We start from the raw sequence: 13,808 nt of genomic DNA, 5'->3' as shown, positions 1-13,808 counted from the left end.
GTTTCTGTTGTAAACTTCCTAAAGAAACATGAATCATATTTCTAGTAATAGTCTGCAATATTTAAAGCTACAAGAAACGTGATTTCTAGAAAATGGGAGATAAACCAAAGAAATATAAATTAAGAAATAGGTATTCAAACTAATTGCTTTAATTGTGTAACTATCTATGACATTTTGGAGCAAGTCTTCCAATTTTACTATCAGTTATTCATCATTCCTAAAGGGAAAAAATAAACACAATTGCCATCGTTTGCTGTAGTTGATTTGCCTAAGCTGAATGCAATATATATATATATATATACATATATATGTATATATATAATTATATGTTACAACAGATATAATATATAGTTCAATTATGTTATACATTTCTTTCCAGATAAGAATAAATAATTTAGTTCCTTTTAGGAATAGTTTATCAGAAATCAAAGACATTAAACAGAGAGTTTAAATTTTTTTCTTATATAGATTAAACTTAAACACGTTATGGTTCATTTCCCTTTCAGAGAACAGTTTTCAAGAGAGAGTTGTGGTAACTATAAAAAGTGTTAAGCAGGCTGATTTCAGGAAAACCTGTCAATATTTATATGAACTGATGCAAAATTAAGTGAGCTGAACCAGAACTTAATACATAGCTACAGCAATATTATATGATGATCAATTGTAATGACTTGGCTATTCTCAACTATACAATGATTCAAGATAATTTCAAAGGACTCATCATGAAAAATGCTATCCCCCTTCAGAGAAAAAAAATGATGGAGTCTGAATGCAGATTAAAGCATATTATTTTTCTCCTTCTGTATTTTTTTCACGAAATTTTTCCTTTGAGTTTGTGTCTTCTTTCAACATGACTAACATAGTAATATGCTTTGCATAACTGAATATGTATAACCTATATCAAATTGCTTACTATCTCAGGAAGGGGGTAGGTGAGGGAGGAAGAGAGAAAATTTCTTCATTCAAAATTTCTTCAAGATGAATGTTAAATATTGTCTTTACATGTAATTGTGGGGAGGAATAAAATACTTTTAAAGGATAGTTGTGAAACAGTCTTCCCAGAGGTACAACTAGAGAGATGACTCAGGTTAGACTGTAGTAATCATTTCCTGAAACATTAATTTCATAATACACTTCCAAAACAAAGTAATTTGTTTTGTGGCAATTTTCATCACTTCCCATAAATGCATAATTGATTCTCATTTACAGAAGTCATAAATTCTTTTTTTCTCTTTTTAAGATATGTTTTATTGTTTTTTAATGTGATCATAATTTCCCCCATCAAAGCCTCTCAGGTTTAGACTATAGTTACCATTTCCTGAAACATTAATTTCATAATACACGTCCAAAACAAAGCAATTTGTCTTGGAGTAAGTACTCACTATTTGACAAAAACTGACAGGAAAACTGGAAAGCAGTCTTAGCAGGAGCTAGGCATAGAAGATTAGGTCAAAATGGGTACACCATTTAGACATAAAGGATGATATCGAAAGGAAATAGAAAGCATGGAAAAAAATTAGCTGTCAGATCTACGGATAAAGAAAGAGTTCATAACCAAACAAGGACTAGAGAGGAACACAGGATGTAAAAGAATAATTTTTATTACCTAAAAATAAAAAAAAAAGTTTTGTGCAAACAAAACCAATGCAGCCAAAATTAGAAAGTAAACAGGAAATTGGTGGGGGCAGAGAGGAGAAATTTACAGCAAGTTCTTCTGATAAAGTATTCATTTCTCAAATATACAGGGAAATGAACCATACTTATAGAAAATGAGAGGCATTTCCCCATTGATAAATGGTCAAAGGATATAAACAGGAAGTTTTCAGAAGAAAAAAATCAAAACTATCTCTAGTCATATAAAAATGCAGTCTAAATGACAATTGATTACTAATCAATATTAGACCCATATGGGGTCATGATCCACAGTTTAAGAAGTGCTTAAGGGGTTATGAATGGAAAAAAGTTTAAGAAGCCCTGGATTAGAGAAATGAAAATTAAAACAACTCTGATGTACCACCTCACACCTATCAGATTAGCTAACAAGAAAGAAAAGGAAAGTGACAAATGCTACAGGGGATATAGAAAATAGGTACATTAGTGCATTGTTGATGTAGTTAAGATCTGCTATAGCCATTCTAGGGAACAATTTGGAACCATGCCCAAAGGGGACCCATTGAGAAAACAAGCAATATGATACTCGCTATACATGTGAAATCATGTAAAACATATTTCCATATTAGCCATGTTGCAAAAAAGCAAGAAATATAAAGAAAATGAAGTAAAAAAATGTAAAAAACCAATGCTTCAATCTGTATTGAGTTCATCAGTTCTCAATCTGGAGGAGGATAGCATCATGACTTCACATGTATAATGAGTATCATATTGCTTACTTTCTCAATGAGAGGCATAGGGGCTAAACAGAGGGACAGACTTTGGAACTCAAAATAAAAAAGAATGTTAAAAATATAATTTTGAAAATTTTAAGCAGAATTGCTATTGATTTTGAGAGCTTATTTTATAGCCTATAAATCTGCTGAAGCTATTAATTGTCTCAGCTGGTATATTTGCTAATTCCTTAGTATGTTAGGTAAACCATCGTGTCAACTGGGATCTTTTTATGTTCTCTTTACCTAATGTTGAACTATTCTTGCATCCCTGACAAATCCAATTTGATCACAATGAATGATCTCTTGTATGAATTGATATTATCTATTTGCATGACTTTATTTGAATATTTGAATCAATATTCACTAATAATATTGTTCTATATAGTTTTCCTTCAGTGCTTTACCCTTCCTTGATTTAGATATTAGGACTACATTGGTCTGATAAAAGGAATCTAGTAGGGTGCATTTTTCTTCAATTCTTTGAATAATGTGTGTTGTATTGGTATTAATTGAACTTTTAGAGTCTGCATTTTCTTCTGAGTCCATCAGGATTGCAGGGGGAGGGCAGGTGCTATTGGTAGTTCTTTTACAACTGGTTCTATTTATTTATCTGAGAGGAGTTTAAGACCCCTATTTGGCCTTATGTCAGTTTTAGTATTTCATATGTTTGAAGATATTCCACCATTTCCTTTGTGTTCTCAACTTTGGCAACACGTACCCATTCACATTAGGTGCAGATAATTTTTTTAAATTTCTTCTAACTTTATGCTTTTATCTTGTTCATTTATTATTTTGTTCATTTGATTTTCTGCCCTCTTTAATTAGGTTAGCTTTCTAAATATCTATCAACATTATTAGTCTTCTCAAAGTACTGGCTTTTAGTTTTATTCATCAAATCTACAATATTTTTGGTTTCCAATGTACTTCCCTAATTTTAATATCTCCTCTTTTGTGCTTATTTTAGGTTTATTTATTGGCTTTCTGATTTTTTGAATGCATATTCAGTTCATAAATCTTCTCTTTTTCTATTTTGTTAAATATATGTCTGTAGGGGTATTATTTTTCCCCTGAGGGCTGCTTTAGCTACATTGCAGATATTTTGATATGTCTTTATAATTTTCTTTTCGCAGTTATTAATTGCTTCTATGTTTTCTTCTATGACCCACTCATTACTCAGATTTATCTGTATTTGGTCTATGTCTTCTTGTGTTTGTGTTCCCTTACTACTATTTGTATGTCACAGTCTGGAAGGGATGTATCTATTATTTCTGCCTTTTAATATGTGTTTATAATACCAATATTTGTTTATAATACCTTTACTATTTGTTTAGGAGTATTTTTGCAGTCCCATTTAAAAGATCCTATAAGTCTTTTAGTTCATTTTTTTCAATTTTATATTTTCTCTTCATTTTTCTATTCAATTTGTCCAAAACTGAGAAAGTGTTCTTGAAAATTCCTTCCATTATTAAATAATAGACTACATCTTCTTGTAATTCAATTGTTTTTTCTCTTATGAATTTAGATGCTAAGGCATTAGGAACATATAATTTTAATGTTATTATTGGTTCATTATCTATGGTTCCTTTTAGTATAATGTAGTCATCTTGTTTAACTCTTTTTCTGTTGTGAATTTTTGTTTTTGTTTTGTCTCATAAAATGATTTCATCTCCTGCTTTTTGGGATTCACTTGATGCATGGTAAATTTTGATCCACCCCCTCATTTTTTTATTTTGTGTATGCCTTAATTTTTTAGGTGTGTTTCTTATAAACTACAGATTGTGGGGTTTTGTTTCTGATCCAATATATCACTCTCTTTCACTTAAACTGTGTAGTTTAATACATTCACATTAAAAGGCATAGGAGTTAGGTTTATACTTTTTGTGTAAATTTATACAAGGGAATGGGTGCAGAAAAAATGTTTATGCTTTTTTATAAACCTAACTCATTTGTCTCTAATGACGGGATCACAAAAGAAGAGATTGATAGATAGTATCATGCAAACAACAAACAGGAATTTCGAAGGACTTCAAGAGATAGTAGAGGACAGAAGGGGCTGATGTGCTATGATCCATAGGGTCAAGAAGGGAACATGACTGAAGAAGTAAATAACAATGGTGTTTCTAAATTAGGATTTCTCCCTCTTGTTCTATTAAGAAAGTACTTCGTCTCAGTGGTTATTTTAAATTAATCTACTCTAAGACAACTTTATTCCCACTAGTTCTCGTCCCTTTACCCTCAAGCCATTTTTTTCTCTGCAATTTTTTGCTTTTCCCCAGTTTTGGAGTTTTGCCTAACTTTGGTCCATTTTATTACTTTTTTAAATCTAGTTATTTAACTTTTTTTCCCTCTCGGTTAAGTAGTCAAGTAACATCGCCCTCCCTATTGTTCCCTTCAATGTGTTTTGTTAGTTTTCAATTTCATTTTTGATATCTTTTTCTATAATGGATTTTCCCCTAATCTTCTTCATTATTTTTCTTCTTTTCTGTCCATTCTAGACTTTTATTCTTTGATTCATGGCCTTTATACTTATTCTTCTTTAGTCTCTGTATTCTTCAAGGAATTAAAGTTTTTAAAGCACTTATTTTGAGTTCCTTCTTCTAAACTGTTTTTACATAAAAAATCTAGCAGATCTTGCCCACTAGTCTCCTTTTTCTGTTATGCCTCACTCAGAAATACTCATCCCTGCAGGCAATATAGAGAGGAGACTATCGTTGCATGGGAGAAACTTTTATGTTCCTAATCACAGAGTTCATTACTGCCCATTTGTTTCCCCATGAATATTTTCTTCCATGGGAAGATCTTTCCCATCCATTGACAGGCCCATGTGACCTGAGTCACATGAGTCTGAGTCACATGAGCCTGTGGTGGGAGGAGCTTGCTGAATGGGTGGAGCAGAGCTTAGAGGAAGTGAGACAGAGCAGTCAGAGCTGGGAGAGAGAGACACAGAGCAGCAGCTAGCGTGAGTGAGAGGAGTGATTTTGGCCTTGTTTGTGGGAAGGCCCTAATGAAGGGAAGGCTTGGGGATGTTGTTGCCTCCTGCACTGATATTGTGTATAGATTTCTCTGCTGCTATAATGGATTTGGCTTTCTGGTGTTGGAATAAATGTTTTGGTTCTATCTTCCACGAAGAGAGTCTGTTATATTTTGTAATTCACAACTGCGCCGGCATATTCATAGCAGCCGTAGCCACTGAGGGTATCGCATTGGCGCTACACCCATTTGCCGTAAAATCACTTCTCTAAGTCCCTGACCTCCCTCTTTCCTGGGTGTCAATTGCCCTCACAAGCTCTAATTTCCTTTCTCCTGAGGCAGCACAAGTGCTCTAAGCACCCTCCAATTCTGCTATTTAGTTCTCAAGGAAACATTGAGTCACCTGGAGGTGAGTGAGTGTGAGGTCTGGTCATGATGTCTCAGGACTGTTTGCCCATTACTTCTTTTATTTTGACTTCCACTTTCACTCTGGTCTTTTTGTGTACTTCAAGGAAGAAATTAATTGTCTCTCTTAGGTTTTTTCTTGGTTGTCTCTGGTTGCTGTATTTGTATATTTCTTGCATTGCTGCCCTAGATTGTTTGAAAAGCAAATCATTTGTTCAAATCTAGTTTTCCTTAAGAAATGCTTTGAATTCCTCTTTTCATTTAAGATCTACCTTTTTTCATTAAAAGTTAGGCTAAGGTTTGACAGGTATGTCACCCAGAGTCTCAAGGTACTCTTTGAAATACATTATTCAATTCCTGATGCAGTTTTCTGCTAAGTGCAGAATAGTCCTAATTAATTTGAATTTCTTTTCCTTTACATTTGAAGTTCTTTCGCCTAGTTGCTTGCAAAATTTGTTGGAATTAGAATTATAAAATTTAATTACTGAGCATCTTGGAGTTTGCAGCTAGGGTTGTTGTTTTTTCCCTGGGAGGTAATCTATAGTTTATTTTAATTGGAATTTTTTTCTGTGTTCAGATGTTTTAGGTTGTTTTCTTGTATTATTTCTTGCATTCTGGTGTTCAAGTTTTTGGACTTGTGTTCTTCTGGAAGTTTCATGATGCTTAGGTTGACTCTACACATCCTATCTTGAAGATCAATATGTTTTAATGGTATGGACATTACATCTTCTTTTAACATTATTGCTTTCCAATTTTCTCCTTCCAGATTCTTCTTCTCTTCTATGTATTTGCATTCCCAAGCAGTTGTTCTATCTTTTATTTCTTTAGTGAGGTTTGCTACTGTTCTTTCAAGTTTTTCTATTCTATTCTAATATATTCTCTTCTGTTCTAATAATAATAGCTTAAAATCATATTCATATAGAGCTTACTATGTGCCAGGTACTGTGCTAAGCACTTTACATATATGGTCTCATTTAATACATATTTACGCATATTATCTCATTTAACCCTCATAACAACCCTGGGAGGTGCATGCTGTCATCATCCTCAATTTGCAGAAACTTAGGCAAAAAGAGGTTAAGTGACCAAAGTTATATAGCAAGTAAGTTTCTGAGGCCAGATTTGAACTCATATCTTCCTAACTCTAAACTCAGCACTCTGTCTACACTCCTCCACCTTGCTGCCCCAATAATTCTGCCAATTATTTCTCCTTTCAGGCCATAAATTCTACTTTTAAAATTCATTCTTCTTTTTTAAACCATTCAGGAATAACCTCCTGTGGTTCCGTGCTCTCTTGAGAATGCAAGACTCCTCTACCTCATCAGCTATTGGTTCATTTTCCATTGTCTTGCAATATCTATATTCATAGATACCTGGACTTGATTAAAGGATTTACATAGATGTCATATTCTCTTCTATTATGAATATCTTCCTTGTTGTTTTATCTGCTTAGGTTCAAGGTCTTTGACTTTTTCTGAGATTTTTGGCATTTGCTTTTTTTTTTTTTTTTTTTTTTTACATTTCCACATTGCTAATATTGAGTTGAAATCTGCTTCCTTGCTTTCAAGGCTACATTAGCCGTAGCCATTTGTCTCAAAAGAACAAAGATCACACATCCATTAAAGTAAATTCTAGTTCTACTCTCCATGGTCTAGAAGAGGAAGTTCAATTCCTCTCCATATGATAGTTTTTCAAGTATGAGCTACTAACTTTATCATTTCATAATGAATCAATGTATTTCTTCATTTATCAATTTTTAAATCATTATCATATGAATATGTATAATCTATTTCACATAAGATTTTTCAATATAAGGCATGGTAGAATTGAAACGCAAACATATGTATATCCTACAAGCATCAAGCATAATTAATATTTTCTCATGTAAAAGGCTGATAGTACCATTTCTTCTTTTCCACAGAGAAAACACATCTTTATATCTTTCATGAACTAACAGCTAAGCAACTAAATCCTTTTTATCCCATACTTGCCCTATAGGGTGTTAAAGAAGCCTTGATTCAAGGGGGACATTAGAGCTAATATAGCCCTCCTGTGATACCTGAAGCTTTAATATCCTCTACAACAGTGGCATCAAACTCCAATGGATACAAGGGTCACAAATCTGTACAAAAGTATCCGTGTGAACTGCATACTGAGTTTTAAAATGTAACATTATCTGTTTGATTATATTTTCATTTATTTTGTTAAATATCTCCCAATTGCTTTTTAATCTGGTTCATACACAGCTGACCAAGTGTTACATCTCTCTTCTCTGCAACATCTCCATTATCTTCCACTAGAAGATTTCCATTGACCAAAGTACTCACTTCCTTGTGCTGTGCTGCTCTGTTTAGCGAAAAGTACAATGTATCATGAATCTAATGTGTATGGTGGGACTTCACCTACTGAGGAAAGAAAAGCAAAGTAATCTACCCATCCCCATTGATAAGCTCGTGCAAGCAGGATTTATCTGCCAACTCATTAAATTCACAAGAACGGAACAAGACTGATCATTATCTACCTTCTGCTCTTCATATGCATCCTTCAGGCAAACATAATTTGTCATTGCCCTCATTGCTATAGGGAGTTTTCCAATTGCTTTCAAATCAATAGGTTTTTTGTGAGCTGATATAATAAGTGTGTTCATCCACCAGTATGTGGCCTTTGAAAGCAAATTCACAAATGGTTGAAGAAATCTCACACCCAGATCTTGAAGGTCTTCAGGAGGCTTTACTTTTTGAGGCTTCATAAAAAATACATATCTCTGCAAAAAGAAAAAAATATCAACAGACCATCAAGGGATACAAATTCCTTACCCATAGATCACTTAGATAAAATATATTTTACATTTGCTACATTTTTGGGAACAACTGTTTTTGGTTTGGGTTTTGCTTCTGGGTTATTGAAGCAGTGCTGGTGTTGTTTTTTTCTGGGGCGGGGGAGAGCTCCTAGTATATAAACATCATGATGGTCAGGAATAAATCTGTAACTTAGAATATTAAGAAAGTTGCCTTTGGCACTAAGAGGTTAGAAGATTTGCCCATGGTCACCAAGCTAGTACGTATCAGAGACAGTATTTGAACCTATGTCTTCCTGACACCAAGAAAAGCTTTCTATGCACTAGATAGGTCCTCTCAGTCACTTTGAGGACTTTAATTGATTAAAAAAAATAATAATAGCAGTTCATATTTCTATAGTGCCTTGTAATTCATAAGACACCTTTTTTACAACAACCTTGAAAGGTCATTACCATGTCAGTTTTACCAATGAGGAAACTAAGGCTGAGGAAATTGGAAGATCTGCCCAGTCACATAGCCAAGACATGGCAAATAAAGGACTCAAGCTCAGGTCTACCACATTTCTACTTGAAGCAATTAGGTGGCACAGTACATGGAGTGCTGGGCCTGGAGTCAGGAAGACCTGATTTTAAATCCAGCATCAGACACTTTCCTGCTGTATGACTCTGGGTAAGTCACTTAACCTCTGTCTACCTGAGTTATCTCAACTGTAAAATGAGGATAACAGCATCTATCTTCTAGGGTTGTTGTGAGGATCAGTGAGATAATATTTGTATAATGCTTGGCACAGTGCCTTGCACAAACAGATTAGGTACTTAATAAAAATTTTTTCCTTGCTATTATTTTATTATTCAGTCACTTTTTGGTCATGTCTGACTCTTTGTGACTCCATTTTGGGTTTTCTTGGCAAAGATACTGGAGTGGTTTGCCATTTCCTTCTCCAGCTCATTTTACAGATGAAGAAATTGAGGCAAACAAGGTTAAGTGACTTACCCACACAGCTAGTAAGTGTCTGAGGTCAGATCTGAAGTCAGCTCCATCCTGACTCCAGGGTCAGTGCTCTATCCACTGTGCCACCTAACTGCCCCTTGGAGTTAACAATAGTCCTCCAGAAAGGCTGTAACCAGATTTGCCTTCGCTAGGTCTCTGTCTTTCACCAACTATCCTGGGTTCTTTGATACTTTCATAGCAGGGAATCTTAATGATACTGGTAATGATACTCTCATATAGGGAGGTAGGGTAGGATCTCACTGAAGTTCTATTTTTTTCTGATGATACAGCCAGAGAACCGCTTGGAACTGACTACTCACAGGCATGGAAGTTTCTAATTGGTTCATATAAACAAGCAGGACAAAGAAATGCGAGGAGGGGGAACTGCAAGAAAGAGGCAACATGTTACAGGCAAACCTAGATGCAAAAAATGTGACAGGTATTTTAGTTTTTTGTTTTGGAGTTTTGGGGTTTTTTTAACCAAAAATACTTAAAGAAGCTAGGCAGCTTAATGGATACAGTGCTTAACTCGAAGTCAGGAAGATCTGCCTTCAAATCCTGGATCAAACACACTTATTAGCTATTTGGCCATAGTTAATTCATTTCATATCTCACAGTCTCATTTTCCCCATCTATAAAATGAGGGCAACAGTACCTACCTCACGATTTTGTTCTGAGGATTTAAATGAGAAAATATATAAATTTTTACATATTTTACACTTGGCAAAACTGAAATTATTCTTTAAGTGCCAGCTATTATTATTATTCATGATTTAATCTTGTCAAGGGAATTTCACCCCATTTTAAAGAGATGTAAGAAAAATGACCTTATCTGTGGAGCAAAGAAGGACTCAGGACATTATCCAGGCAAACTGCCTCTGTTTATTTCTTATTTACTCCTATTTGGCAGTGGCTCCTACTATAATTGATAAAAAGGTTCAACTGATTGGTTTACCTTTCAATGCACTTCAAACTGTGAAAACACTCAAATGTTAGGTCAATTGGACATTAATTTTGCTTAAGCTCAATTTTATAAAATCAATTAACCTTCTGTAGGTCCCTTCATCTATAGCCATCTCAGGTCTAAGTTTCTCTGTTTCATATAGTTGATGATAAAAAAACAAATACTTAAGTTTATGATGATGGCTTTTTATTGAAAGTCATTTTTCTTTTTATTCACATGAAATGAGTCATAAGATCACAGATTTGAAGCTGGTAGAGACCTGAGAGAACATTTAGATCATTCTCCTCATTTTACAAATGAGGAAACTGAAGTATAGAGAGGTAAGAATTAACCCAATATTAAATGGGCAGTAATACAAAGAGCCAAGATTTGGACCCAGGTCCCATGACTCCAAATCCAGGAGCCTTTATCTTACGCCATAAACCTATATGCACATGCACGCACATACAAACACACATAGAAATACTCACAAATATCTGGTTAATAAATTTTTATTTTTAGTGATTCAATTTTCTTAAAGCTCACATATATTTATAAATATGTAATGGTTTAAAGACTATACAGGATCCCAAAAGCCTAAATGCAGTTTTATGTTATAATAACTTTTTAAATTTTTTTTTTTTGCAGGGGAGAAGGCAGGGCAATTGGGGTTAAGTGACTTGCCCAAGGTCACACAGCTAGTAAATGTGTCAAGTGTTTGAAGCCGCATTTGAACTCAGGTCCTCCTGACTCCAGGGCCGGTGCTCTACTCACTGCACCACCTAGCTGCCCCTGTTATAATAACTTAAAACTTCAGTAACTTAGCTTTACCAACTTAAAGCTCAAAACTGCACTAAATTTTAAACTTTTTTAGATTTTTTTGATTTTTAGATTTTTAAGATTTTAGAGCTGGCTCTCTACCCTTTTGGTAGCTAGGTGGCACGGGGGGGGGGGGGGGGTGGAGTAACAGGCCTGGAGTCAAGAAGACCTGAGTTTAAATGTGGCCTTAGATATTTACCAGCAGGGTGACCCCAAGCATGTCACTTAACCTCTGTTTGTCTCAGTTATTTCAAATGCAAAATTGGGGATAACAACAGTACTACTACCTTGCAGAATTGTTGCAAGTATCAAGTGAGATAATATTTTTAATGAGTTTAGCACAATGCCTAGCACATAGCTGGTGCTGAATTAATGGTGTTTAATCCCACTCCTTCCCTTTCCCTTTCCCTATCCAATTCAACACCTGGGCACACTTAAAATCCTGGTAGGAAGTAAGGGGAAAGAAGGGAAGGGAACACTAGTCAAAGAGAATAATGATAAAGAAAAGTCTCTGAATAGGCATTCCCTAGTGGAAAAAAAAAGTAATTTAATGCCTCCAAAGAAATTACTTTAGCTAGAAGCTGAGAAGTGGAACTAAATAGCTAGAAAAGGTTGATAAGGAATGAGCTGGTAGGCACACTGAGGTACTATAAATGAAGCTATGAATCCATTCAATCATTCTGGAAAACAGTTTGTAATTATACTATACCCAGTGACACCTCCATTTGACAAATGTCCCAAGGAAGTCAATGATATAAAATTAGATATCTACAAAAATATTTATAGCTTGACTTTTTGGAATAGCAGAGAACTAGAAGGAAAGTTGAGTATCCATCCATCAATTGAGTAATGGCTCAACAATGTATGGCATAGGAATGTAATGCAATATTATTATGACATAATGACAGGTGTGGAGAATTCAGATAAACTTGGAAAGACTTCTGCAAACTGATGCAGAACCAGGAGAAAATGTATATGATTACTCCAATCATGTAAAAGAAAGCAACACTAAAAGATTCAGAACTCAGATCAATGTAGTAACCAGCTATAACTTCGGAGGACTAATGGTTTAGTTGACTTACCAAGTGATTGGATATATGTTGAATAAGGCATACATTTTATGGTTAATGTGATTTATTTTGCCTGACTGTACTTATTTGTTACAAAGTAGAGCTCTGCTATATAATCATAATGATCAATCTTGGCCCACAGAAAAGTTGACAAAATATACCTTTCTCCTTCCACTGATGAGGGAGGGACTATTAATGTAAAACACTGTCTATATATTTGGACACAGTTAATATATTCACTGCTTTTGGTGAACTAAATTTTTCCCTCTTTCTTTATAAAATATTTAAGTCTTTGTTACAAAGGATGGCCCACTGGGTAGAGAGGGAGGAGGGGTATATTCAGAAATTAATATTATTTTAAAATAAAAATACAAATGGGAAAATTAAAAATAAATATGAATATTTTATGCAAAATGTCAGTGGTGCTTTTTTAAAAGCATCTATAAAACATTTAAAAAGAAAAAAAGAGGACTTTGTCAAGAGAGACACCACAGTTCTACTTAGCATTGATCTTGTAGCCACATGGGTTCAAGCCTTGGCTCTGATATTTATCTTTGACAAATCACTTTGCCTAGCTTTCCTGTTCTGCAAATGGTAATAATTATCTTTACACTCCCTTCTTTAAGTGTGAAAAATTCTATAGAAATATATTAACACAACCACTGTCTGATGTATCATGGGTTAGTCTTGCCATGGCCTAATGATGCCTCATGTAGCTGACCCTTCAGAGATAGTATAAAGCAAAGTCACTACTCACCCATCACTGGCTACCTTCACACAACCCAATTAAGAATCTTGGGTAATTATTTGGCTTAATTTAATCAATATAGGCTACTAACATGTATAAATTAGGACTGCAAAAAAACCCTCAAGACTTGAATGATCTGCTCCACATATGTTAAAATTAACTGTGCAATTGCAAAAAACCCCACAGTTTTTGCAGGTTAATCATTGTCAAAAACCTTGTAGCATTCAGTGGTCAGTGGTTTCAGTATAGCTAGCTTATAAACAGGGCTGACAATTTGTCTAAGGAGAATAGACAAACATCTAGGGTGCAATACACTGAGTCTCAATGAGGGGTGCTTTTTAAATAATTTTTTTATTAATATAAATAGTTTAATGTCAGAAAATTCCATTCTTCATAACAGGTATGTAATTACTTTATAATAAGTCTAATTGTTTCTTTAATAGTGAAGGATCAAATCTCCTAGTGGATTCTAAAACAAATGTAGAGCATTTTCAATTTTTATCTCAGGCAGAGAAAAGTCTTGCTCATCTCTGATGAAAATTCTCTCTATTATCAAAAAAAGGCAACTGACTGTCCAGATCTAACATGGTTTAGTCAATCAGGCCTAATCACTGAGCTGTCTTGATCTTGGTCCATTGCTCTTAACTACCCATAGTATGTCTTTCCTACAGCTGATTC

At 34.4% G+C, this 13,808-nt stretch overlaps 1 protein-coding gene across 4 annotated transcripts in view; it reads right to left on the bottom strand.

The window, feature by feature from the left end:
- ABCC9 (ATP binding cassette subfamily C member 9) overlaps positions 1 to 13,808 on the bottom strand; it is a 199,270-nt gene that overhangs the window by 158,681 nt on the left and 26,781 nt on the right. For all 4 annotated transcript variants that reach the window (XM_036759015.1, XM_036759014.1, XM_036759018.1 and 1 more), the window contains exon 6: positions 8,284 to 8,526. In XM_036759015.1, the coding sequence (XP_036614910.1) occupies positions 8,284 to 8,526 (243 nt within the window). The remainder of the gene's footprint in view (positions 1 to 8,283; positions 8,527 to 13,808) is intronic.

Source organism: Trichosurus vulpecula, chromosome 5 (genome assembly GCF_011100635.1).
Source record: "Trichosurus vulpecula isolate mTriVul1 chromosome 5, mTriVul1.pri, whole genome shotgun sequence".
NCBI lineage: Eukaryota > Metazoa > Chordata > Mammalia > Diprotodontia > Phalangeridae > Trichosurus > Trichosurus vulpecula.
Note: the sequence above shows the minus strand (reverse complement) of the source record. Positions and strands in the feature narration are given on the sequence as shown.